The 22,705-nt window shown below is 47.0% G+C and overlaps 1 protein-coding gene across 4 annotated transcripts in view; it reads left to right on the top strand.

The window, feature by feature from the left end:
* The window catches only part of Pknox2 (PBX/knotted 1 homeobox 2), a 261,265-nt gene that overhangs the window by 236,173 nt on the left and 2,387 nt on the right, over positions 1–22,705 (top strand). For all 4 annotated transcript variants that reach the window (XM_021207266.1, XM_021207267.2, XM_029543247.1 and 1 more), the window contains 5 exons: positions 4,542–4,671; positions 5,160–5,257; positions 6,017–6,136; positions 20,715–20,791; positions 21,618–21,796. In XM_021207266.1, the coding sequence (XP_021062925.1) occupies positions 4,542–4,671; positions 5,160–5,257; positions 6,017–6,136; positions 20,715–20,791; positions 21,618–21,796 (604 nt within the window). The remainder of the gene's footprint in view (positions 1–4,541; positions 4,672–5,159; positions 5,258–6,016; positions 6,137–20,714; positions 20,792–21,617; positions 21,797–22,705) is intronic.

Here is a 22,705-nt window from a genome sequence, read left to right as displayed (position 1 = left end):
CTTCTGAGGGACCCATTGCCTCTCCACTTCAAATAACTGGCAGTGTGTGTGTGTGTGTGTGTGTGTGTGTGTGTGTGTGTGTGTGTGTGTGTTCTGTTACCACCTGTGGAGCCCAGGCTTCCTGTGTCTCTCCAGAGAGACACAGCAGAGTTCTTGGGCTAGATGAGCTCCAGCTGCTTTCAGTGCCTGGTGCCTAGACAGCTCAAGAGGGATGTGAGACTGGATGCTGGAAGTGTCACTTACACTGCAACCACTGTGCTTCTCCGCTCCCTGTGGGTGTCCCTCTGTGAGTGTACATAACAGCCGCCTGGGTCTGGAGTCAGATAAGCCTCCAGGAAGCTGTTGAGAAGACAACAATACCGTGTATTTAGCCAATAGATTCTTCCCCAGGGCTTTCGCTGCTGCCACAGTGGCTTCTTCAAAAAAAAAAAAAAAAATGACGGAGACTGTCCCTAGAGAGTCAGAGCTGTTCTGTGGCCGTTCCACAGAGCTACAGAGTAATATGCAACCTGACATCACAGCAAGGTGGGGTCTTTGCCCTCTTCTGAGATGGGGACTATACTTAGATTTCTGAGGCTTGGTACCAAGTTCCAGGGGTGCATCAGACAAGACCAGTGGAAGCATATGACAAGGTCTGTGCTGTCCTGTGTAGCCTTGGCTCAACTTCTCCTACTGCTAATAAAAAACACTAGGGCTCTAGGGCTTTGAGGACAGATTTAACCCCTGCTCTGCCACTCAAGTGACTACAGCCATATGAAGTAGGAAATAAATCATTAGACACCAAACAGTGCCAGGCAGTGTGTTTGTAGCAGGGCCAGTGGATCTATCTCCAAAGTTCATTTCCTCTCTCTGTTCGTCTCTATCATACACACAAGACCAGGAGACCTACAACTGTTTAAGTCAGGGAAGTCCCTTCCATTCTTTGGACTTCAATCCTTTCGAGGAAAATGTGACAGTTTCTCTCTTGTTGACCCTGTAAAGTGATGGTGAGATTAACATGAAATCAAGCGGCCAATTAGCACCCTCCGATTTTCATGTCTATGGTAAATTGGTAATCTTCAGATCTGTCTGATGCTGGAGGCTAGCTGGAGAAAGCTTTGAAACTTACAAATTGCTGAGGGTCTGATTCGGTGGCCCTGTGTGGGTTGGAGAGGTGTCCCAGTGGTTAGGAGCATGTGCTGCTCTTGCAAAGAATGTGAGTGAACGGAACTCCAGCACTCACATGCAGTGGCTCACAACTGCCTGTAACTCCAGCTCCAGGGGAGCCCATGGCTTCTTCTTGATTCTGAAAGCACCTGCATTGCCATGTGCATGTAACTGCACATAGACATGCACATCCACACATAATTCAAAATAAAATAAATCTTTAAAAAAAAAAAATCCGAGGCCTCAGGAGGTGTGTGAAGCAGCAGCTCTGTCTGCAGATGTGGGGGAGAGACACCAAATGCAGAAAGGCGAGGCCTCTGCTTTCTCTTCTTTGCCCCCAGCTAAGCTGTTGCCAGCCCTGGCCCTGCCTGCGGTCTCTACTCCTGAACTTTTCCATTCTACCCCTTTGCTGGTGTATTTTGGCTTCCTCTCAGCACCTCACAGCCAAACAACAAGAGAAGGGTGGAGAAGTGTAGGGGAGAAAATGATCCAAGCCAGAACAAAAATTCCCTTTAGTTCCCCAGACCAAGTGAATGGGGATGGAGGCTCTCCAAGCCACAGGGTTTGAGTAAGCAGCTGAGGTGTCCAGGTAGGGCTCACCCTTCTGTCTTTGGCTACATAACAGTGTGTGTCAGGTTGAATCACAGAAGGCGTGCTTTATATTTATGCTAGTTTTCTTCATATTGTCCCAGCCATGCTGGATACTTCAGGGGTAGTGAAGAATGTCTAAGAGAAGTCTTTATATTTAAGAGTTTCATTTATCTCCACCTGAAGAGGAGTGTCCCCGCATGACTGACTCCAAATGAGAGATTATTGAGTAGCTACTTCCATTGGCTTTAGACCTAATGGCATTGGGGTCTCCTTCTGTTAAATATCCCTTCTAAGTTCCCTTCTGCTTCAACCATCTTTAGTACTGGTTCTGTCCCATGGGAATAGTTGGCTGGGATGCTGGCACCAGATCTCAACCTTCAAGTTTGAAAACTCAGGCTTTGAGAACTCCTTGATGCTAGCTTGAACTAACACAGTAACGAAGGAAGGAAGGAAGGAAGGAAGGAAGGAAGGAAGGAAGGAAGGAAGGAAGGAAGGAAGGAAGGAAGGAAGGAAGGAAGGAAGGAAGGAAGGAAGGAAGGAAGGAAGGAAGGAAGGAAGGAAGGAAGGCAGGCCGCCAGAAGGAGTTCAATGTGATTCCCAAGATCACGATCTTCTTTATGCTGTTCCTGGACATGGGGTTGTTATCGTCTTTCATAGGTAGGATTCAAGGAGCCTCTTGAAGCCCAAACTAAGAATTCAGTATTTGTGGCTAATGGCGGGGGAGAGCTGACTTTGAATCCTGTAGCTGCCAATCAGTTGTGTGACCTGGGTGAGCCACCAGGGCCTCTGGACCTTATTTTCTTTCTTTTATCCCTCAGGATGTTGGTATATGCAATGACTTTTTGCAGCGTCTAGGTTTCTGCATGCCAAGCTCAGTCTTAAACTCCAACCGTGTGGCTGGACAGATTAAGAGAGGAATTTCTCTGGTGGGAAGCTCTCACAGAGCACCCCAGAGGGGAAGCCAAGGCACAAACTGCCCTCTCCCTTCCCCAAGGTCACCCATGCCAAGAAGAACTTAGAAGAGAAGTGGATCCTCTTACTTCACCCTCCTGGAGAAGCTGAACCAGAGGACCCTGTGGTCGTGGGTGGGATGGAGGACTGGGCCCCAGGCCTGGTCCTGCTTCTATAGGTTTTTCTCCTCTAGCTCTGGACCAGGGATGTAATAGTGGTAACTGGGGAGGAGACACAGAAGGGATTCAACAGGCAGAGAATCAAGGCAGACTCAGAAATGGTTGCTGCCTCCTGCTTCCCTCTAGGCGCTGCTGACTTATGTGATGCTACAGTGGAAGGAACAGTGTTGTGACTGTCTTCTGCGACATTTTCCTTTTATTTGTAACTACCAGTAGGCAGTTGTTGGCTAGAGGTGATTTCTAGTCATGGGTACCTCCTCAGTCCAGATTCTAAGCTTCCCCTGAAGGCCAAGGGTCCAGGCTTCTTAAAGTCCTGAAATAAAAGTGAAGAAGTAAAGCCATCCTTGCACATTTCCTTCACTCTCATGGCCTCGCACCCATCTCCAGCTCTTCACCAATCCTGTATTATTGCCCCAGATTAAGCTTTGAAACGTGGGCCTTAGTGACCATTGGATCCATTTGGTTCATTAACTAATTCAAGGAGGGTATTCTGATGGGGATCTGAGGCTGGGAAGAGCTCAGAGTGCCAAGTGTACCTCCTGTATAGGTACCTTTTTGCCCTCTTTCCTGAACACACCCATCTCTGACACATTCAGTTCCTATTTCACAAATCTTATAAGCACCCAGACACCATGCACAGGTGCCCAGAAAGCAGGGAGGACCCACTGCTCCATCCTGGAGGCCTGAAGCTAAGCCTTCTTCCTCTGGTGTCAAAGGACCCTCAATATCAAATCTAAGGACTTTTTCATTGACTGCTAGAAGGCAATGATGAGGGGAACAAGACATCAGGAAAAAGAAAACCCTCATTTTCTTGGCTGCCTTGGCTACTACAAAAACAAACTGGTTAACAATCTGGCCAAAGGGGATTTGGTTCCCAGTATAATTCTGTGTTGAGAATTCGGGGAAGACAGAAGAGCCTATAACATGGGCTGACTTCAAGGTTTCTAGGCAATGTCATTTGATGACAGGTTATGTAGTGATACAAAGTGGCTTTATTATTTTTAAATAAATATTTTAGTATCATAATATAGGTGCTAAGGATGTACAAGGGCATACCATTGGGGAGATGAGGATGTAGCTAGCTTAAGTGATAGAGCACTTGCCCAGCGTGTGCACAAAGCCCAGTACTGCAAAGTAAGTGAGTAAACAAACAGAACTTTGGAAGCTGTTTGTGCTGGAGATATGTGAAGAACAGAGGTGCTGGAGGAGGGGAGGGCCAGGGCAAACATCTGGGCGGTTGAGCATCTGAGTGTTGAGCAAGTGAATGGAGGCTTTCTGCGAGTCAGAATCACCTGGGGAGTTTTTAAACTCCAAAGCCTGGAATATACTCTCATTAAAGAAGAGTCTCTGGGTTTGGAACCCAGAGCTCCATCTTTGCAGATTCCAAAATGTAGCTGAAGTGAGACCCACAGGTTTAGGGATTCATTTGTGCCTCTACTTACCAATGGAATGAAATGTAAATGAAGGACTATTACGGGGCCTTTGGTTTATATATTTTAAGGTAGGAACTTCTTATTCACTCCTTTTAGAAGTCCTGAGAACTGCCTTCTGGTTTGTGTCTGGGAGGACAGGAGTTGGGGGGCTACCAGGAAGGGAAGGGAAGGGAAGACTTTGGAACAAAAGTATCTAAGCTCTTGGGGACATTGTCACAAACTACCCCTCCCTTACCGCCAGGACCTCCTGCAGAATTCCCCCAATTCCATGTCTGGAGTCTCCAATAACCCCCAGGGGATTGTGGTCCCAGCCTCAGCACTCCAACAGGGCAACATCGCCATGACAACCGTCAACTCTCAAGTCGTGTCAGGTTGGTGCAGGGTTCTGGGGACTGTGGGAAGCATCTTGGGGGAAGAAGGGATACTCCTAGGAAGTTCTGGGATGAGTGAGTATCCTCTGATAAGGGAGGGACTTCCAGTGTAGTTTCTTGACTGAAGTGTTCTGCACATAGTGAGCACCAAGACCTGATCATGATGGGTTGGAACAAATTTAAGTCAAAATCTCATGGTTTCCTTCCCCCTCCCCCCCACATTCCCTCCAGCCCCCCAACACAGGCATTCAAGACTGAGTAAAGCCTTGTCCTTCCTCCTAATTGCTTCCCACCAAAAGCTCTGCTTTTCCTTCTGGACATCATCTCTTACCTCACTCACTCCGCTCCTACAAAGGGAGCAAACATGCATTCTGCCACTACCCCAAGAGTCTTCACATGAGAGTGTTAAGCAACTGGGAACCCTGCTTGCCTTCTTCTTTTTTTTTTACCTCCATGTCAGGGGATCCCAAAACTGGTTGTCTCCTCAGGTGGAGCCTTATATCAGCCGGTTACCATGGTAACCTCCCAGGGTCAGGTGGTCACCCAAGCAATCCCCCAGGGAGCCATCCAGATCCAGAATACACAGGTGAGTGTGTGTGGGTGTGTGTATTTGTGCATGAGCAATGGAGGGTGCCTGTGATTCTTTACCTTCTGTTGGGCACTGCAGCAAAAGGCTTACCTAATCCTCACCTCTAAGACACCGCTCTCTGGACAGGAAGCTGGATCTAAGCAAGGCTTTATCAGCTCTGGGGATTTTGCTGCCTCCAGAGTTTATATCAAAGGACCCTGCATTTCCTGTGCTTGGTCGCCAGCTCCAACTACTCTGCACTTCAGTGATACTAGAGGTCAGATCTCTAGAAAGATCTGAAGTCAGATGCCTGAGATCTGACATTAACTGTGATCTTGCATATGTCTCCTTACCTCTCTGAGTTCTTATCAAAAGAGAAGGATTAATACCGCCACAGCCAACCTACAGGGCTGTGATGAGGATTAACCACGGTGAGGGACAGGAAAGTGCTTTGCAAACTGTAAAGTATCACAGAAATGCTAATAACTACTGGATGGTTTATGGCAAATTCTCATCTTCAGTACTCTCTGCATGACCCTTTTCTGCTGTTTCCTCTCTCATCATCCCCTTTCTCCTTATCCCCTCACCCCAAGCCTCATCTCCATTCTCTGAGGGGGTAGTATGGGGTGAGAGGAAAAGGTGACCTCCCCAGGGCCCCAAGAATAACTTGGGAAAAGGGGGTTGGCAGTGAAAGTGTGCCACTACTATGGCAACAGGTCCCTAGCCATTGGCCTCACAGGCTGCTGATGCTGACTTTTTTCTTCACGTGCCCTGAAGGTTAACCTTGACCTCACCTCCCTCCTGGACAATGAGGATAAGAAGTCCAAGAACAAACGAGGAGTCTTGCCCAAGCATGCCACCAATATAATGCGTTCTTGGCTCTTCCAGCATCTCATGGTGAGTGAGTGTGTGTGTGTGTGTTTGTGTGTGTGTGTGTGCACGCATAGGTGTGCATCTGTGTGTGTGCATGCTAGGGGTGTGGAATCACAGCAAGGGGTGGGAAACAGCCCACTGCATAGATATCACACTCTGAATGTAGAGACTATGGTCTCAGAAAAAGGCTATGCTGGATCATCAGCTAAAGGGCAGATCAGAGGAGACCTAAGTGGGACCCAGAGCCCAAGGTCTTCTGAGTACTTGCTGCTACTACTAGCTCAAAATGTTAGGGGGAAGTGTTGAAGACCAACATTCTGAAAAGAGTTAAGTGCTGAGCAAGTATTTAATACTTTCTCTATCCTGGAAACAACGTAGGTTGGCATGGTCCTCCTGCAACCAGTGCCTTCATGTGATAGCCTTGAAAGATGAGGTGGGAGTGGCCACTGGGCTTCCAAAGTCAGACTTCAGAGCTTCTGGGGTAAATGGAAGATGGCTAGACAACTCTATCCAAATGAGTACACTCGGTAGCCATCCTCTGCAGACCATGGCTGAGCATCAAGAACAGTGTAGACAACCTTCTCACCCCCCATCTCTAACAGAGACATTGTAAGGTTCCTGGAGACCAGATACAATAGAGGAAAGACAGGCTTAAAGACAGGTACATCAGGTGTGGACTGTTTCTTCTAGAGTGTGCTAATTCCAGTGTCATTTATTTCTCAGAGCAGTCAAAGTTCAAAGAGAGGACAAATTTACAGAGCTATAAGGTCATCCCTTAATGAGCTGTTCACTGGGCATGATGGTGCTACATGTCTCCAAGTGCTTGGTAGGCTGAGGCAGAAAAAACATGAATTTAAGGCTGGCCTGGGCTAGTCTCCCAAAATGGTAGATTTACAGCTGTGTGCCACTACACTGATCTTGAAACAAGTTTTTTTTTTAAGGCCAAATCCCAGTCTCTGTGAAATCCAGAGGTGAGCGGGATGTGTGAGGCTGATGTGTTATTTTAAAATACATGCTGATTTTGCTGTCTTCTGACACTGAGAATAACCTTCCTATAGTGCTTGCTGTAGGTGTGGGTGGACCTACCTATATACATAGTCTCTCCAGCCAATCTCCCAAGAATAGGGACTGTGTGTCATTCTTAAAGCCTTGATTCACAGTGTATGACCTCAGGACTTACTGGGTCTTCTAAAAAGTCATCCCATGATGAACTGTTTAGGAAAATTTGGGGTTCTACAAATTTTTGTCTACTTTTTAAAAAGTGTGTGTTTGTGTGTGTGTGTGTGTGTGTGTGTGTGTGAGAGAGAGAGAGAGAGAGACAGAGACAGAGACAGAGTCAGAGAGACAGAGAGAGAGACAGAGAGAGAGACAGAGAGACAGAGAGAATTGATTGCACAGGGGGTGGGGTGCAGTTCATACTGCCTGCATATAGAGACCAGAGGTCAATGTCCAGTGCCGCCTTCTATCATTCTTCTCAGTTTTTGAGACACAATCTCTCACAGCACCTGCATCTTGCTATTTCAGCTAGACTGGTTTGCAAGGGAATCTCCAGGGTCCCCCTATGTCCAACCCCACAGTGTTGGGGTTATAAGCAAGGTGTGGTGGTACACACCTTTAATCTCAGTATTCAAGGGCAGAGGCAGGCAGGATTCTGTGAGTTCAAAGCCAGCCTGGTTTATGTAGCAAGTCCCAAGCTAGCTGGGGCAGCACAGTGAGACCCTGTCTGAAAAGAAACAGTCGGTGCTAGAGTTGCAAATAAGCCGCCATAGCCAGCTTCTTCATGGGTGCTATGAATCCAGATTCTGGTCCTCATTCACTTTACCCTTTGATCCATTTCCCCAACCCTACTTCTCTATTCTTTATTCACATGGTAGATTGTAAGAAGGATAAAGTTTGTAATGAAGGATAAGGTTCGAGACTTTGTCTAAATTACCCATGATAGTGTCATTGTTGCTTCGAGAACCAACCCTGGGGCTATAGTTCTTGGGAAATCCCACTCACGGTTCCAGATACTGGGCAGGTACTGGCTGTGAGCTTTAGGAGAGAAGAGAAGGAATGAAGGACAAACAGACATCCAAGCACCATAAATGTTCTGTCTCTAGCTCAGTTAGCACAACTAGTTTAAGGGCTGGTTAATTTGAAAGGCTAGCTAAAAAAGGAACAGCCACCCAAAAGACAAGGTTTATGTTAATTTAAAAGATACATATATTCATTTGCTAATTTTGGTAGAGAGCCAACATCTTTTTCTTACTAAACTGTATCATTTTACTTGCATAAGCCTTTCTTAGAATAAAACATCTCCAAATTCCAACTTCATGTCAAGTGGAGTAAGAACACTGACTTTGGGAATCTAATCTAGTTAGAGGATCTTTGTAGATCTTTATTCCAGTCTCTCATGTGTTCCCACCCAATCAAAATGAGTCAGCATTTTCTCTCTCTGTCTCTTTCTCTCTATCTCATTCTGTCTCTCTTTCCCTCTCTCTCTCTCTCTCTCTCTCTCTCTCTCTCTCTCTCTTCTCTCTCTCTCTCTCTCTCTCTCTCTCTCTCTCTCTCTCTCTCTCTCTCTCTCTCTCTCTCTGAGACATGATTTCTCTGTGTAGCCCTGACTGTCCTGGAACTCACTTTGTAGACCAAGCTGGCTGCAACTCAGAGATCCACCTGTCTCTGCTTCCCCCAACTCTGGGGTTAAAGGTGTGCACCATCACCACCCGGCAGAAGTCAGTATTTTAAAGCAAATTTGAGTCTCAAATTTTCCAAAGCTTTCTACGTAGTTTTCTTAGCAGCAATAACTCATTCTTTTTGTGCTACAGTTCGTTCATTGAGTCACAGAATCACAGGCTCGTGTGTAGATGGCATGCACCAGTCTGGATACAAGCACAGGTGACTTTCTGATATGCCATAAATGTGGCTGATGAGGCTTCTACAAAATGCTCCATTTATCCCCAGCCTGGTCTGAAGCCAGTGGATGGTTTGCAGGTGATACACAGAACATCCCATAATCTGCCACCTTGATTCTGAGCACGTCTATAAACACTAGAATTTCCTCTTGCCGACCGACCTATCAAGCAGAAGCTGTGTTTTCCTCTTGCTTCTGTCCCCTGTCCACCTTGGCTAGTGTGATTCTGAGCACTTCTATAGATACTAGATTTTCCTCTTGCCCACCTATCAGGCAGAAGCTGTGTTTTCCTCTTGCTTCTGTCCCCTGTCACAGGCATCCTGTTGTTTGCACTGTTCTGTGGCATAAGCAGTTGCTGGGGTATGTTGGGAGTGATAGAAAGCACCTGAGGTGAAAGGTTAACTCCCAGAACCTTTTAGCTACAAGGCTGAAAGGAGATGGGAACACTGCCATCCTTAGCTATTAGTTTCCAGTCCCTGAAGAATGTGGTGACATTTTCTTACTATTTCATTTTGGTCAAAAGAGGCTAAACTCTAGCTGGAAGCAAGAGGTCTACAGGAACCCATGTCATGCAGAAAGCCCCTGAAGAGGGTCCTCCCCACAGAGGAGAGAAAGTCACCCTTCCTCCTCCTTGGCTGTAATACCACCCCTGCTACTTCTGATATCTGTCAGTCATCCTGAGCTGTCAGCAATTCTACATACTTCCATTCCTAAACTTGATGATCCTCTGTGTGCCAGGAGGTTTTGGAGAAGAGCCCAGGCCCCAGCAGGCCTCACCATGCCCCACAGCAGCCGGTCTATGCTCAACACTTTACATGTCATCTCATTTAAATGCACACAAGCACCCCAGCAGGTAGGTCCTACTGTCCTGTGTCACCAGTGACAAAACTGAGGCTCAGAGAAGGCTCAGGTTCCACAAGATCACACTGATAATAAGGCCAGGCAGGAATTGAACCCACAGCAGTGTGACCCAGGGTTCTAATCTCTCATTCCTTTAGCTCTTCTGCCTTTACACTGATCTCAGGAACAGATATGCAATGCTCACACCAAGGTCTGGGCAAAGCAAAAATGAGCCCCTAGCCTCTCTGCCAGAGACCTGTGGGAGAGTTGTGGGATTTTTATGCACCCAGGTTCAGGTTTTAGACCTTTCAGAGTGAAACTGCTTCACATCCACCCATCTGTTTCATCAGGCTGGCGTGGCTCGAAGCCAGGACCCAGCTGTGCTGATGTGGCTTGCAGCCAGGGCCCAGCTGTGCTCTGCCCACTCCCACCTTCATCCCAGCCACACGGAGACCAGGGCCTTGTTCTAGGGCCTCTTATGAACCCTAATGTGGTTTTAAAAAAACATCAGAGGGCAAAAGAGGCACCAGGGGCTTCCTCTATATGACTTTTTAAATGGAATCATCACATAGCATAAATTTTACCCTTCAATATATATGATTCCAGAGCGGGGTATGTGGCTCAGTTGATAGAGTGCCTGCCTAGCACAACAGATTCCCCCCAGCATGAACTATACTGGGCGCCATAGTACATACATGTAATCCCAGCACCCAGAAGAAGTGGAGGCAGGAAGAGCAGAAGTTTTAGGTCAAAGCAAGTTACAGCTACACAGGTTCAAGAGCAGCCTAGGCTAGAGAGTCTCTGTCTCCAAAATAAAAACGATAACGTAGGTTTTAGTATATTTACACCCTTGCACAATCATCACACCTGCCTAATTTCAGATGTTTTCCTTCTACCAAAAGAAATCCCACAGCCATTAGCCAACACGCCCAGCCTCTAACAACTTAGACTCTACTGCACACCTCTGTGGATCAGCCCTTCCAGAAATCTCACTCAAGTAGATCAGAAGATGGTCTTCGTGACTATGTTCTTTTAAACCATCATGAGGCGGGAGGCACAGCTCAGTGGTGAAGTGCTTGCCGAATTAGCATCACATTGTCAAGGTCCATTTATCTTGGGCTGACAGCACTCCACCGTATGTCTACATCACATCTCGTTTTTCCCTTCTCAGTTGAGGGGCACTTCGGCAGTTTCCGTCTTGGGCTCTGAGGAACGTTGCTTTGAATGCTTGTGGATCTAGCAGTTTCTGATAGCCTTCACCAGTTTCCTAGCTATCTTACTGCATCCCTAGTGCCTTGCATACTAGGTTCAGGGCCTGGGAGAAACCAATTAGACATCTAGGTATAGCTCATGCCCTGTACTGGATTCCTGGCCAAGGAGGGCAATGAAGATGAAAGCCAGCCTGTTACCTCGGCTTTCAAGTTGCCTTGATGGTGCTGTCAATCACCCCACAGATGTTCTTTGTATTCTCTGCCATCTTCCTGGGCAGGGTTCTGTGTGAAACCTTAAATTATGTACATGGAGGTCTTGTCACCAGCTCACTGGCAGGACCCCACCTGCTCCCTGGATCTAGACATAGTGATGTGTTCTACAGCGTGATTGCAGAACTTGGTGGCTAGAGGACCTGGCGTGAGTTCTTTGACCTCTTTAAGCCTATTTCCTCCGATGAAAAATAAGAATGGAACATCCAGCTTGAGTGGGCTGTAGTGAGGATAGAACATAAGTGTGAGATACTTTAGTTAACACAGGCTCAGCTACTGCTTCAATTGCTTCCAGTATCCTCTGGAGGTCCTTATAATATGACTTGTCTTATACTGGTCTGAAAAAAAAAAAATCAACAAAGTGGCATAAGGTTCATTCTTGTTTTCTGCTTCTTGCTCTGTGCAAAGGTCTGTTTTTAAATTACACTGTGAGAAGCAGGTACCTGTGGAAAGGCCATGAGGTCATCGGTCATTCCCAGTTTGCCATGAATTAGTTCAAAGTCAGACTTTCTATTCTACTCTCCATTCAGCTAAGACTAGTTGCATGTAAAGAACGTCAATCTCTGGTGGAGAACACTGTTAACATGATATCTTGAGAAGACAAGCTAGAATGGGTTGCCAGAGGAAGATCTAGAAGTTGTATTACATTTCCTAGGCCCTGTCTCTTTTAATTCTGCAAGGAATGTTTTATTTATACCATCAAAGACATATTCAGGGAATTTGATCTTGAAGATCTAGGGGCCTGGATGTCCTAAATGGAGAGTCCCGACTGTGTGATGATACAAGAGACTAGGATGTATGAGAAGTGCTTGGAAGTGAATGGGAGACTTCAAAAAGGGCAGCAAGATGGCTTAGTATGGAAGGTGCCTGCCACCAAGCCTGATAGCCTGAGTTGGGCAATCCCAGAACAAACAAGGTAGAATGAGCGAACCAACTCTCACCGGTTGTCTTCTGACCTCCACATAGTCACATACATAGGCATGAATACGGAGAGAGAGGAGGGGAGAGAGAGAGAGAGGAGAGGAGAGGAGAGAGAGGGGAGAGGAGGGGAGGGGAGAGGAGAGGAGAGAGGAGAGAGAGAGGAGAGAGAGGGATTTGTACACACAGTAACAGAGCATCAGGAAATGAGTAGATAGACCTGACATGGTCCCACTTTCTCTGTGGCTTTCAACAGGTCAATCAGCTTCCCTAGCTCTTAGTTCCTCTTCCTAAAGCAGATAGAGTAGCGCCTGCTGTTCTAATTTTTGTTGCTGTTGCTGTGGTTAAATATCCTGGAAAAAGGCAACTTAGGGGAGAAAGGGATTTATTTCAGCTTATGACTCCAGATTACAGTTCATCATTATGAAGAAGTCAAGGCAAGAACTTCAAATAGCTAGTCACATCATATCCACAGTCAAAAGCAGAGAGAAATAGATGAGGTCGTTTGCTTTCGTGTTAGCTTCCTCCTTTCTAATACTGTCTGGAACCCCATGCCTAGGGAATGGTACTGCCCATAGTTGTCTGAGTCTTATGAGAACACCCCCCCCAACACACACACACACACACACACACACACACACACACACACACACAGGCCAACCTAATCTAGACAATTTCTCAATTAAGACTTCCTTCTCAGGTGATTCTAGATTGTGTAAAGTTGATAAATCTGTGTGTTAAGGCTGATTGGTAATGTCTTCTAAGGCACAGTGTCTGGCAAATGGCTAGCAGCAGAGATGGACTAGCCTGGTTTAAGATTCAGGGACTATAGACCCTGCCACTGATTTGCCCCTTACTACAGCTGGTTGTTACACTCTCTTGAGATTTTTTTTTTCTCATATGTGACATGAGAGCAAAACCTAACTCCTAGGTGCTTTGGCAGCACATAGTGGGCATTCTATACACTGTAAGTAGTAAAAGGTAGCCAGTTGTTGTGGGTATTCAATGGGGATAGTAAATATTGTGAACAGGTGGGATGTGTTCCCATAGACTTAGGTATAACTTTATAGGAATCTGCTTGAAAGCATGGAAAGACAGATGGCATTCAACAGAAAGACTGTCAGAAGAACCATCAGATCACCCTGCACCCCAAGTGACATGTGAAGGTGGCACTGTAGAGCCCAGCGCCCCAGTCTTTTCAGAACAGTAAAGTCATTGGGTAACCTGCAAGTGGAGACCAGTCAGGGGCCTTTGGCCAATCCGTGTCCCCAAGCCATAGCTGGGGTAATGCACTGTTGTTGTCTTTACACACCTGCACTGTCTTGGGCTCTGGAGGGCGAGGCTGGGCTCTAGGCCTGTTTGGGTTCTGAGCAGTTTGGAGGTGCATCATAAGACATGTACAATCTCATAGCATCCCTAAGAAACCTGAGACACTGGTTAGGGGAAAACACACATGTACCCAGGACTCAGAGCAGTCCTTGAGAAACCTGAGACACTGGTTAGGGGAAAACACACATGTACCCAGGACTCAGAGCAGTCCTTGAGAAACCCGAGACACTGGTTAGGGGAAAACACACATGTACACAGGACTCAGAGCAGTCCTTGAGAAACCCGAGACACTGGTTAGGGGAAAACACACAAGTACCCAGGACTCAGAGCAGTCCTTGAGGGTGCAGTGCTTAGGGAGAGGAACTGGCATTTACAGTGGACTTTAAGGACGGTTTGGGATTGGGTGGGGTGTGGATGGTCGTTTTTGGGAGACAATCATCTCTCAAGCGATCGTCTTTAACTGTTGTCTTAACACATTAGTTGTTGTTGACAGAGGGGCTAAACCCTCCCCTCAAAGTGTTCTCATCGTGAAATTCTCTTCATCCCTGTTATGACCCTGGAGTTTGATGACCCACATGGTACCTTGGCATGACCAAAATGGGAGGCAAGAAAGCTGTGTCCTTCGCTACACCCATCTCTCAATGCCAAGAAAACCTAGGCCTCAGATTTCTGCTATGGCATGAGACTGTTCTCCCACTGTTCACTGGACCTAAGAGAAGCTGCCTTCTGACTCCCGATGGAGGATGGCTGAGTGTCAGAGCACGAGAGGCCCAGGGCACTCAACAGAAGGCTAGTGGCTTTCAAAGGGGCTCTCTAAAAATGTCCTAAGACATCTACAACCTCACAGCATCCCTGTGACACTGCTTGGGAGAAACCACACATGGACAAAGACCTAGAGCAGTCCTCAAGGATGCAGAAAAGGAAGCCCTTCAGAAAAAGGGAACACCTGCCCAGAAGGCATGGGGCTCCAGCTGACTGCCAACAGGCAACCTGTAGCTTTTTCAGAGCAAGAACACGTGTGATAAGCCAAAGCTTTCTCTTTCCCTCTCTAATATCTCTCTCTCTCTCTCTCTCTCTCTCTCTCTCTCTCTCTCTGGTTTTTCGAGACAGGGTTTCTCTGTGTAACCCCGGCTGACCTGGAACTCACTCTGTAGTCCGTGCTGGCCTCAAACTCAGAAATCTGCCTGCCTCTGCCTAAGTGCTAGGATTAAAGGCATGCGCCACCACCACCCGGCTCTAATCTCTTTTTGAAAAACACACATGGAATATGGCAGGTTCCACCCTAAATACCCTGAGGCTGGTAGAATGATTTCTTAACTTTTCAGGAGAAAAAAAAAAAAAAGCCCAAGGTCTAGAGCTACTGAGAGGCAAATCCAGGATCCAAACTATGTTCTCACTCACACCCATAGGGCCACCTCTGTGACCCCTCTAGAGAAGCAGGGCATCTTGATAGACTGTTAAGTATCCCCTCCTGCCTGCCCCTCAAATGGTCAACAATCAATCAAGAAACAGCATTAGTGTGGCTTGCCTCCAGGAAGAATTCCCAGGAATCTGAATCAGGGAGTCCCCACCCATCTTCCTTTGTACCTGCAGACACCCCCTCCCAAACCTCCACATAAATTTATCCAACAAGCACACACAGGCATTCTCTGTGCAGACGGGAAGGAGACAAAGAGAAACATAATGCCCCTTTTCTCAAAAAACTGACAATCTGTCTCTTTGGGGTGGCAGATATCATATCACCCCTATAGTGGAAGGCAATCTAAGGAAGAAGGAGAGTACTGGGTGGGCTAAAGATGAACAGGAGCAGGCATGGAAGCAAGCTAAGAAGAACCATTCTCATTACAGTGTGATGAATGCGTTGAAATAGAAACCAAAGGGAGAAAGAACAGCTTATAGACTCAAAACGGGAGGCAGGATGTTTTCACAGTGGGGAAACTATACAGCAACAAAAACAAATAACTACAGCCACTCAATGCCGTGGATGAACAAATAACATGATTAATAAAATGTTTGAAACCCAGACAAAATGTTGCATATGGCTGTCATCTCAGCACTCAGGAGTTGGAGGTAGGAGGACCAGAAGTCCAAGGTCATCTTCATTTATGCAGCGAGTTCATAACCAGGCTGAGCGACATGAGACCCTGTATCAAAGAAAACAAAGCAAATGAACAAACACACACACACACACACACACACACACAAGAACAAGGCAAAACTGAGCCGTCGTGCTGCAGGGCAGACATACAGAATGACCTACAGAAAAACAAGGAAGTGATTTTCATAAAAATGTTGCCTTTGGGAGAGTGGTTGGGAGGAAACAGATGAAGCTCCCAGGGTGGGAGCAGTCTCCCATCTTTTGCCCTGGGGATGGATGGGTATGGAACGTTTGCTGCGTGGCAGTAGGTGATGCTGTGCCGCTTAGCTCTCTGTAACTCTCTTTGTGTTTTGAAAGCGTAGGAGTAAAAACAAGAAAGAGTGAGCATTCTAAACATGGCAGGTGTTGCCAGAGGAAGCCCACTGCTAACTGCACTTGCCTCGGTCAAGCAAGGCATGCCTGTCTGCTTGCATGATTGCTTGCTTGCTCTGTCATCTCTGAATCAGGGTGCATCTGGCATCAGTGTCATGTTAGATGTGACACTGTGTGGTCATTTCAAAGCTCTGCCCCTACTGGGTACCTCCCTTTGGGTCCTAGACCCTCCTGAGCAGTGGCATTCCTATAGATTGAAGGCTCCAAAGTAAGCCCATGGTTGCCAAGAAGGGGGAAGCAAGAAAGGTTTGGTAGGCTCTAGCGCAGGTCTGGGAAAGGGAAACCCACTCCCTACTGAGTCTGCTGTCAGTATGGGCACTGATACCCACAGGCTGATGTTCCCTACGTCACAGGTCCCTTTTTGACCCAATCAACCACATGGTGGGATCCAAATGGGCTAGGGAGGTGGGAGGGTCATCACAGGGTAACCTTGTATGAATGAAGTTGCCAGAGATACAAAAACCAGTGCTGGATTAGTTTCTTCTGACCAGAGCTCACTCTTCAAACTAGAAGCTACTTCAGTGTCCTTTGAATCCAAGGAAACAAGAATTGTGGAGGTATAAAGGGCAGCATCAGGAATGCTACAGATATATATATTTTTTTTTTTTTTTTTTTTTTTTTTTAGGTTAGTTTGCAGAGGGAGCCAAAAAGCACCTACTTAATGCAGATGCTTCAAGTTTCTTGTCTTGAGTGTTCAATTGAAGGAGTCTGAGAGTCTTCTATGCATCAGTAAGGATATAACACTCCTGTTCTGTCAGCCCTTCCATCACTCTGAAGTCCAAGACACTGGGTGCCCTTTTTACTTCCATTTTAACCAAAGAAAGCTAAGGACAAAATTGAATGAATAGCCAAGAATGAGTAGCCAAGGCCCAACAGTGACCAGAGAGTGGGACAACACTCTACTTGCTCCTAATGGCTCTTCACCATCAAACAGCCTTGCCCAGTTGTAGAAGTCTCCAAGCTGGTACTGAGAAGGATCTGGACTTTGCTAGTCAGGGCTATATACCTTGTTCAAGGAAGATTCATTCACTTGGAGGGAGCTGCAGCTTGGGCCCTTGCTTTTGGCCTTCAGCAGAGTTCCTCCAGCTGGTGATCACAGGACAGCTTCCAGGGGACAATGCTCATCTCCTGAGATCTCATTTCACCCCCCCCCCCTTGTCCTTGGCCTCCAGCCTTTCCAGTTGTGCTAAAAGTAGCACTGACTCAATTGTGGTCTGTCCAGGAGCCAGGGCTATTTTGATTCTGTCCTCAGGAGTCATGTGGTCTAAGGCGTGTACAAGCTGGACTGCTCTCCGGGACTTGACTGTGGTGCCAGGAATGTTCTGGCCCACACACCTGTTCCCAAAGCTGGGCTAACTGTTTCTACTCATCCACAGCCTCCACCCTGTGCCTCCTGAGGTGGTACACTGGGACAGAGAGGTGGTGGGACCTGTTAGTAGGGGGTGCTCATAAGAGGTCTAAAAATCCCATCCATAGCAGAACAATCAATGCATATTGAGCCATACTCATCCTTCAAGAAGGTGGAAATATGCCAATCTGTGTTTAAGATACTCAATCCTTTAGTGCCAGAAGCAGAGACTCCTTAGAGACAAGAAGCATCATCCTTCCATAGTAGGCTAGGAGACTTCCCTCTCTGGGGTCCTAACAGGGGAAGAGATGCTCATCCGACTAAGTCATGGTGTAAGGCTTCTATCTCCTCTACTGGAGTAGTTCGGTTATTCTTCAAAACCCAGTTGAGGCTCCGCTTCCCTAGGAATCCTCCCCAACCAATCCCACTCTACTCCTATGACCCAAAGAGCCTTAGTACAGACTACCTACAGTAGAGGTGCTCCCACCTCCACCTTTCAGCTGTGAACTCCTAACTTTCAGGTGTCTCTGACTTCTAGCACTCAGGAAGCAGCAGGCATCCAGTCTGTGTAAACTGATGACCCAACTCTGCTCAAGAACCAACCTCATCCACATGTCCTTCTTGATGTGTCGGTTGACTTGTATACACGTACACCATCATTGGACCCTTCCAATGACTGATCTGGACACTATTGAGATAACTTCTTATGAGCCAGAGTTCCTGCCTAAGGGTAGCCCATAGCTTCCTGCTGGCTATTGATGTCCCTATATGATGAACACAATGCACTTATTCAGAGGCTTTGATGACCACCTTGGCCTAAGTGAGCTGAAAAGGTCTCCCTGAGGATTTGCTCTGTGACAAAGTTTCAGAGGCCCTCAGAAATGTCTTCAGTGGGAAAATGGGGGAAGAGAAATCAGTAGTAGTTCAGTAATGGAGGACACGGAGACTAAAAGGCTGTGATATTTCTTTGTGTGTGTGGTCAACTCGCATACCTTGTAAGTTCTACATCATGTAGACTGAACTAAGTATGGATTGAAAATACTTGAAAAAAAAATTGCACTAAGCATATTCTTTTTCTTAACATTGTTTCCCTAAGTAATGTGGTATAATGACTATTTCCACATAGTTATCTGAAGTATTACCAGTAATCCAGAGATAATATTTGGCACCAAGGAGAATATGGCCATCATATACTCTTTTTCTCTGAGTTTCCATAGTGCTCTGTGCCCAGTTCCATGTAGGATGTATAGGCTGTAGGGGAAATACTGTGCTATGTTATGGAATGAGAATGGATCATCCATAGATATTGTCTATGAGGGGTTTTAAACCAATCTTCCATAGATAACAGGGAAAGATTCTGGCAGCCATAGATGGGGAGGCTTAGCTCCTTCTTGTGACCCTTGTGAAGTAGGATGGGAACATCACCAGGGTTCCTGCCTGCTCACCCTTACACGACCTGACATTTCCCCTTGTGGCCTCCCTCTGCTTCTTTCCAATTAGCATGAAATTGGCTCTGGTAACACTGGTGCGCATTCCTTCTTGTTAGACTCTTAATATTGCATGAGTCACAGCGTCAGATACCCCGGTGTGGTGGTCAGGGTCAGAGGTGTGAATTAAAACAACACATGATCCTGATTGCTTTAGTGGAGGCCAGCTGAAGAGGCTGCTATCCTTCGTCACTGCTAACGCCAGCACTTCCAAGGCTGCTGTACTCCAATGCTCCCTCCGTGAGCTTTAAACATCTTGCCCAAGTCACCTCCTCCTCACAGTATAGACTCTTTGTGAGTATTTAATCATCACAGAACTTAATAACGTCTCGTTAAATGTCATGCCTGAGGTCTCACAATAGAGCTAGCTTGGGAGCCCCAATCTCTGGGACTTTAGAGAGTCCAAGCATTTCTTGTCTACTAGCAACACGAGCGGAAAGAAAGGTCCTGGTCTGAGAATGCTAGATGGCTTGGCGCCCTATGCCTGAGACCTCCAGGTCTCCTTCTCGGCTTCCACGATGAATCCATGGTCTCTTTAGACTCTCCCAATGCCTACTGCATGTCAGGCATTTGTGCCAGAGCCTCAGAAAGCCCCAGAATTACATTAACTCAGTGTTGTCTGGCTCCACACCCATTGGCCTCAAGACCCTCTTCCTTAGGCTCTCCCTTTCTTTTGTTTCTGATTCCAGGTAGGTTTTTGTTTGTTTGTTTTATTTTTGTGGGGTTTTTGGGGGGATATTGTATTGAGAGTCTCTTGTAGGCAAGACTGATCACCCTGAAGTGTTGTGATTATAAGCATGAGCCACCACACCCAATCAGACTTTTCCTTTTTTTAATGTCACTCAGCTCACCCACCTTCCTGTGGCTCTGGCCACTGCATATTCCCTTCCGCTACATTTCTATGGTGCTCAGCGTCAAACCTTCAGCATCTCCCACTGTGCCTTTTTTTTTCCTCCATCAGTGGTCATTTGTGTGTAAAGATGGTGCAGACACATTCTTAAATGTGTACTGTGTCCTCATGAAGTGTGGTTGAAGAGCGGGAATAAATGTGTAATCAAGGCCAGACCAGAGTATGCAAGACTGTAGGAGAAATCTGTACCACTCAGCCCCCTGCAAGGGAATGCAGAGCCATAGTCTGAAGAACCGAGTTGGTAGGACCATCTGAGTGACTGTCCTATAACTCACTCTGTAGACCAGTGCTGGAGTTAAAGGTGTGTGTCACTACTGCCTGGCCCACCTCACAATGTAAATATGTTTGATTAAATGAAGTTAAATGTATGGAAGCATTTCAAAGGATTAAAAGGTTCTATGGCAGTTGTGTACCACCGTATATATCCGGTCTCCCCAAATGCCTAGTATAAATCTGGATACATAGTAGATATAAATAACAAGTAATTTAGATTGTATTAATTCATCCTCCTTCCCCATGTACTGCCTTTTGGGGGCTTTGAAGACCATTGTTGATCCTTGCTCTGAGAATGCCTGCCTTCCTGGGGAATCAAGTGAGAGGCAGGGAAAAGTGCCTTGCAATCAGTACTGAACTGACTGTAAAAACCACCCTGGTCCCCATTGTGTGGCACTGTGCTGGGGGAGTCGAAGGCACGTGGGAGATTCTGTGTACACTCCAGACGCATTGTCCTCAAGAGCAAACATTGCCCTTTCCCCAGTTCCAGCTCCCAAGCCCTGAGCTGTGTCCACGTGTTGGGTATGAACACCAGGACAATCTAGCCTCCGTGTGCCCACAATTCCTCCTTAGTCGTTCTCTCCTTTCAGCACCCCTATCCCACTGAAGACGAGAAGAGACAGATCGCAGCGCAGACAAACCTCACCCTTCTGCAAGTAAACAACTGGTGAGTTGGCATCACCTGCCCGCAGGCTCTCAGATCCAGGAACACGTGCTTGGCTAGGGAACTCTGAACAGGGAGAGGAGATAGAGTGCCCAGACCTACCTCAGCCTCAGCTCCACTGCCAGGCCAGTCCTTTCCCTTTGTGGGCTAGATACAAGGAGCTGGAGTCAGCCTGTCCTGGGCTTCAACCGCAGCTTCACAGCACCCTCTGCTGGGAAAATTGGGACAAGAACATCTATGGAAACCTTATGAGTTTAGGGGGGGAAAAAAACAACACTGCTAGAGAATCTGGGCTCACCAGCCCAGCAGAGACAGACCAGAGGGTCTTGCATCAGATACCAAAGGCACATCCAATCCAGCAGTGGTTATCTGGTCTACCCAACTCCATGTATGCCGAAACCAAAACATTTTACAAAGTAAGCTAGGAATGTGGAGGGAGAGATGCCTTCCTGAACCCACAGAGATGTAGGTATCCTTGTCTACTTCTGGTCAGGATGGACAGAAGGTACTAGGGCCTAAAGCTAGGCCCCTGTTATAAGTCCAAAAGTTGGTGACTGTGCCCACAGCCCTTCCCTTCTCTGTTCAGTTCTGGTGGATCTTGAGTAGGGATTTCTGACAGCTCCTCACACATTCCTCCCATACTGTCTTTGATCACCAAACCTTGGGTAATCCACAAACTCCTCAGGCATAGGATTTCTTACCTGTAGACTGGTACTCCTGCCTATAGACATCTGGGGGGAGCAGCTTAAATGTCACATTTGCTCACCCCAACAGTACCCATGCGACCCATATGGTGACTAACCAGGTCTTCCCCATCACCCCTGGGCAGGTTCATCAATGCCAGGAGGCGCATCCTGCAGCCCATGCTTGATGCCAGCAACCCAGATCCTGCTCCCAAAGCCAAGAAAATCAAGTCTCAGCACCGGCCCACCCAAAGATTCTGGCCCAATTCCATTGCTGCTGGGGTTCTGCAACAGCAGGGTGGCACCCCAGGGACGAACCCTGATGGTAAGGCCAGGCCTAAGGTTGCCCTCAGTGTGTGTGGGGGAGGGGCTCCTGAAAAGCAAAGGTTCAAGGGTGAATGTCTCCTTGCCCAGGGTCCTGTCATCACTTCCCACAGTGCTTGTCCCAAGAAGGGATGTTCGGTGCACATTTTTTGTTTGTTTTTGTTATTGCTATTATCTGTGTTTTATTTTATTTGAGGCAGGATCTCATATAGTCTGGCCTCAAGCATACTATATGGCCAAGGCTATTCTTGTATTCTGATCCTCATGCCTCTGTTCTCTTAGTGCTAGGTTTCCAAGTATGGGCCACAACACTCGACTCTCATGTAAGTTTTTAACACACTTAAAGCAAGCTCACGACGGAATGGAAGAGGGTGGTCCTTGGAGTCAGCGGCTGCTCAGCAAGAGCCCTTTTCTCCTTGCTCCTCATACTCCCGAGTTTCCCAGTACAGTCAGTATCTACTTAGCTCTCCAAGGGCAAGGCCATCTATAAATACCAAGTCAGGCAGCTGGCTTGTGAACAGAGGCCAAGGGAAGCTTTGTTCATCCAGATTCTCCATCACACCCTCCATACATGCTCTTCAAAGTGCTGGTTTCCTGGTAAACAATGAATAATTTAATCAGCGAGACATTTCTGAGGTTGGCGCATGAAGACCGCTGTGTGGGCACTAGGGTGGAGATGCCCGTGCACATGCATATCTGCATGCCTTTGGCTGTACACAGGTTCCTCTGTGACGTGTTACCATCTGTTGAGGTAGATTAGGAAGAAATAGAGGTGGTGCCGGACAAGTTTGCAGAAAATCCCAGCGCTAGCAGTGCTGACACAGTATCTGGAACCCATGACTTAGACAAGACTCAGTTTCCTCCACTTCAGAATTCGGTTCAGAGTTCCTGCTTTACAGAGTAGTTGGAA

The sequence above is a fragment of the Mus pahari genome, chromosome 10 (assembly GCF_900095145.1).
Source record: "Mus pahari chromosome 10, PAHARI_EIJ_v1.1, whole genome shotgun sequence".
NCBI classification, from domain to species: Eukaryota; Metazoa; Chordata; class Mammalia; order Rodentia; family Muridae; genus Mus; species Mus pahari.
Note: the sequence above shows the minus strand (reverse complement) of the source record. Positions and strands in the feature narration are given on the sequence as shown.